General features: G+C 27.9%; 1 protein-coding gene across 1 annotated transcript in view; it reads left to right on the top strand.

Moving 5' to 3' along the window:
• Positions 1-4,885, top strand: part of LOC119674121 — a 6,133-nt gene extending 1,248 nt beyond the window's left edge. Inside the window, exon 2 of the mRNA XM_038085244.1 lies at positions 4,816-4,885. Coding sequence (XP_037941172.1) covers positions 4,816-4,885 — 70 coding nt within the window. The remainder of the gene's footprint in view (positions 1-4,815) is intronic.
• The last annotated feature ends 584 nt before the right edge of the window (positions 4,886-5,469 follow it).

Here is a 5,469-nt window from a genome sequence, read left to right as displayed (position 1 = left end):
TTTTCCTATGCTAAACTACAGGAAAGGCATTAGTATTGTAGTGCGAGTTAGAGCTTGGTACGCAATTTAGTTGCAACAAGGACTGGCCTTTTTTCCACAGTCATTCATTCGTACATACATACAGTTTTCATAAAAGAACCATAAGTTGAACGTTAAAAATGTTAGTATTTTGTTGTAATCTCCTTTAAAATTTTGGCACACATTTTTTTTATTTAAATAACTAAGTCACTTATTTGGTTATATAAATATTTTTCATAGAACTCGAAGTGGGACTTTGAATCAGAAATAATAATATTGAAAGATAATATAAACGATTTTAACTTAATATAAACAATATAAGAATAAGCGTTTTATGTGAAAAAATATTAACATGTAAATTATCATAGAGTATTCTTGAGTTTTTGAATTAGTTACTAGATATTTACAAACTATTTTATGAATTTGCATTAAAATTATCTATATCTTAACTGTTCTATGATATATATGTAAATTATATTTAAAAATAAAACAATCATATCAGTTAAATGTTGATCAATAAATTCAAACATAATTGTACCAGATACTACAATTATCAGAGACTTTAAGCCAGGTAACATAATTAGCTCAGATTCCATTTCATTTACTTGTTGGTATAACATATATTCTCTTCCATCTAGATTTTTCACGCACAACACCCATGACTCTCTATTCAAAATGTATTCGTTTGTTCGTTATTCAACAATGTATACTTATAGAATAAACAGCAACCACTTACGTTGCTCATGGTAGATAGCCCAAGAAGAAGGTGAGATGCACTAACATAACTAGTTATGAGCCTGGCTCTTATATTTATGCATTCACACACTGCATGGTAGATAGAACAAGAAGAGGGGCACTAACATAACTGGGTATGAGCCTCGCTTTTATATTTATGCATTCACACAGTCGCAATCCATTAATTTACTTGATATTCAGAAAGTGTTAATTTCTAGCTCTTAATTGCTAAATTATTCCAAGAATATTATTATAGTCAAAAATAATTTATTCAATAAACTAACTAGCTAGATTAATTGGTGTTCTAAGTAAATTATTTATATCTTTTCAAGTATTTAACTGTAACTTTATCCTCATATTAATCAAGCAATTCAAAGTTAATGTATCCTTGGCCTTGGCAAAAACGATATTAAAATCTACACTGAACTTTTTACAGGACACTGTAGACTTATTAACCACATGAAGATTATAGGTGTGGTAGAAAGTAACTTCTGTCGACTCTGTCATGAGGAGAAGGAAACATCAGAACATGTTCTATGCAACTGCCCAGCGGTGGCAAGACGTAGACTCGATCACCTTGGAAGCGGGATATTAGTCCCAAGTCAAATAGGTAAAATTAAGCCCACAGCAATTACAAGATTTATAAATAGTCTAAAATTGTCCTAATTGGGCCTTTAGACGCACAATAGATCTTTTAAGTCGAGGTGCTTTAATAGCCTATTACTTAATTAATAAATAATCAAACAATTGAAAACTAAAAATTGACAATTTGAATTTCAGATATTGGAATTTGACGTTTCCAGTTATGTAGCTAGACCATTTTTGATTTGACCTTTTATATAAATCTATTAGTTAACATTAGAAAGAGTTAATAGTTTGAAGATATGTAGGATTCATTTTGAATACTATATTAAAGGGAGTATAATTTGTTGAGTTCAACATTCACCAGTTCACGAATCCCATGAAAAATATATGGCTTTCGAGATTAACTAAATGTAATTTACTAATAATTAACTAATAAATTTACTAATATACGTAATAAAACGTATATTTTTAATTTTTATACGAAATAAAAATTCGAACTTTACAAATTAATCTTATAACGATAATTGGAAAAAAGCAGAAGTAAGACATAACGAGTGTACATATCAGCAAATTGACAAATGGAAGCATTGGAGTGATAAATATTGAAAGCATATTGAATAAATAAACAATATAAAAAATTTGAAAAGTACACAAATACAAACTATTATTTACAACTGCACTCTCAAGTAAAATGAAACTTATGCTATTATTATAAAAAAAAGCAAACGCAAGGCATGACAAGAGTTCCAATAAGCGAAATGACAAAGAAAGCATTGGAGAGATGGATCTTGAGAAAAAATCGATCATATGTTAAAGACTAAACAATACTAAAATGTTAGAGTTGGTGAATATGAGTTATTATATATAACTTCACTCTCAGTTAATATAAAAATCAAAATTTTTCTATTATTGTGATATTTCTATTAGAGAACTAGCGTCTAATCATGAAGTTATATATATTTATATATATATAACTGAATATTATACAGTCATTTAAACTGAATCCAAAGTGCAAATTAAACAGGATTTTCAAACACTCATATTTTAATTAAGTCAGAAATTGCTAATAATATACGTCAGTAATCTTTCATTATCGGCATCGATCTTTCATTAAAGTAATTTAAACATTTTGTGACCTTTGTATATTATTGGTTTAGAAGTTGTCACCAAAGTTTGACATTTTCTAGTATAAAAAAAAAAGAGATTAAAGTATTTGAAGACAGAAAAGAAAAGAATATGTATTACTTTAATAATATCTCAGCAGATATATATGTGCACTAATACCATTTTATAAATTACGCATATTAAAAATCATTATATATGTGTATATATACTTAGATGTCTAAATTCTACTCATAACTGTCAATCATTATTGTAACAAACAGATATTTGGTATTCTTTGTTCCTGACTATGCCTATTGTATGACATATAATATGCATTTTATTAAGGCAGGACAACATAGCTTAAATCAAAAGGCCTAAAGTGTATACGAGTATTTTAAGAATTCCGCTGGCGTTCCAGAGCACAAATTACTGCTTATTTTTCTGCAATTCAGTGATTTTGTTATGGGTATATTTCCGCTGTATTTGCGCACTAGCGTACCGTAGAACAACAAAAAAAATGAATTAATTTATGGCCACAGTGGGAAAATTAAATAAAAAAAAAAAAAAAAACAAAAAACGACACATGTACAGTAAATCGTGTTTAAATGTTTCCACTTCACCACTTTCCTGTAATTTTACCGCCATATGTAAATAAAACTTCGTGACTTCCAACCAAACAGATTTATAGTAAATGACGTATCTTAGGCAGCATGTTTAGTTTCGCTTTCCATTGACAAAAGCGCTAACATTAGCTCCCGCCGAACATATGCAATCTCACGTTACTGCCAGCTTATAGGTTGGGTAGCGGCAAGCGTTAGCCAAGCATTAGGCAAGGCTACCAACAACAGCAACATAGGTTTGTTAAGGTCAACCACTGTTTAGTAATTTGTAAAGGAAGAAATTCTTACTGTCATGACGCATTTGAATTGAGAGTCCTTGAAACTGTAAAGTCACACGAAAATAAGCTTAGTTCAGCTAATGCGTTGGTTATGTGAATTGCGGTTAACCATACAATCAACTATGTCATTTTGGTCAAGTAAACACAGTTTATTACTGTTTAACCTGATATGAACGTATGACAATTATTCTTAAGTTTAACGCACAATGGAATACATATGTATAGTATATAATTGTGAAATATTAAGTAAATAAACATAAGCCTGTATATATATGTAAGTTGTTTGATCTGTAAATACATTTTTGAAAATGCATTATATAAAAATGTTTATATATAAAATAAAAAAATACTTCAATGGAAACAAATAAATAAATGAATAAAAGAACTCACTGTCAGAACTCACTGGGGTAGAAAATCTTTTCAGTTATTGTAAAAATCGTTATCCTATATTAGGGCCTTTTAGACGAATTTGTTTTAAGAGAGAATCTTTTTAGTGGAAGAGAAAGTAATGAGTGTGCTCTAAATGGGGAAAATGATCCTGATTGGAAAAGATTGATTAACTATATTACTAATGCTTTGAAATACAGAAAACTAATTATAAACGAATTCGATACTTTTTAATTAAAATTTAAAACATTAGTAATTAATTTGAATTCTTTATACTTTCATTTTTGGATTGGGAATAGCTTTAAGCTAGAAAGCAAATTTATATAAATCCAACGCCTTCGACAGATGACTATCAAGTCAGTGCCGTTTTCTTAACTTATACTTTCATTTTTGAATTGGGAATAGTTTTAAGTTAGAAAACAAATTTATATATATCCAGCACCTCCTACATACAACTATCAAGTCAGTGTCGTAATCTTTTTTAATTTTTTTTTTTCAATTTATTTTTAAGTAACTCCAACCGACATTTTAGATTTAGAGCATAATACTTATATTAAAATATTTTGAAATAAAGAAGACCTATCTATGGATCTATCTATTGTAAAAATAATTTTTAACTTGGCTAAAATATATATAATTCCATGGCTATAGTAGAGGACAAATAATTACCACCTTTCCCTCACATAAATGTGCCCAAAGTAATATCTCATAACAAAAACATATTTTTTAAATTGTAAAATCTGTATACATTTATGAACATCATTAATATTTACTATAGCTTATCACAAAAATAATTTTTATAAGCTTCAAATAAAAAGTTGAAATCAACTCCAACATTTATAAAACAAAAACCAAGCCCATTTTTTCGATTTAAAAACGCCAGTTTTAAAAAAGTTAAAAATATTTTACTTGCAAACCATTTAAAGATTATACATATAGTACATATAAACTACGACTGCCAGTTACACGATACATTTAATAAACTGAAAAACTTTTCCTTTCATTTTCATGCAGAACTTAAATAAAACAATAACAAAGTTTCTTCAAAAAAAAAAAAAATTAAAAAAACTTAAAACGTGTCACTTCAGAATGTCAGATACAAATACAGTGCTTAAGCGTGTACTCGTACTGCCAGCGCTAATGGCAAGTAAAAGATAAAATACAAGTAAATCAAAAGAACTATTGAATGAAAAACATACAAAATAATAAAACATGAAGTTAATTGTCAATCAAGTTTAAGGATGCAATTTACATAAATTATAAAATCCAGTATCAGTTCAGGAATAATTTATAAAAGCAATGCAGTTTTGATTAAAGAAAACCAAAAGTGCATTTCAAAATCAAGACATGTGAAGTTTATGAATAGTTACTGTTCAATGGATGTATTAAAAACTAACCTAGAGGACATAATTATATTTTAATCTTCCAAATAAAAGATTATTTATCTACCTAACAGCATGAACTATAAACTTGAAATGTAATAGTATATATAATAGGTAATACTTTTTCTTATATTCTCCGTATATCAACTTTAATTTACTTGCTTTAAAGAAACAACATATTTATAGAATAGAATGCTATAATTACTAATATCATCGATCTAATTTTTAAAATTATTCATATCCATACCTGATTACAACATTTCGTGACAATGTTTCCCATGAGTACAATGAATTAATCTTCTTATAAAACATAAATCCTTATATTCATTTACCTATTCCAGTTTCGTATTCAAACCAAAA

The sequence above is a fragment of the Teleopsis dalmanni genome, chromosome 2, assembly GCF_002237135.1.
Source record: "Teleopsis dalmanni isolate 2A chromosome 2, ASM223713v2, whole genome shotgun sequence".
Taxonomy (NCBI): Eukaryota; Metazoa; Arthropoda; class Insecta; order Diptera; family Diopsidae; genus Teleopsis; species Teleopsis dalmanni.
The sequence above is the reverse complement of the archived record's forward strand: the minus strand, read 5'-3'. Positions and strand labels throughout refer to the sequence as shown.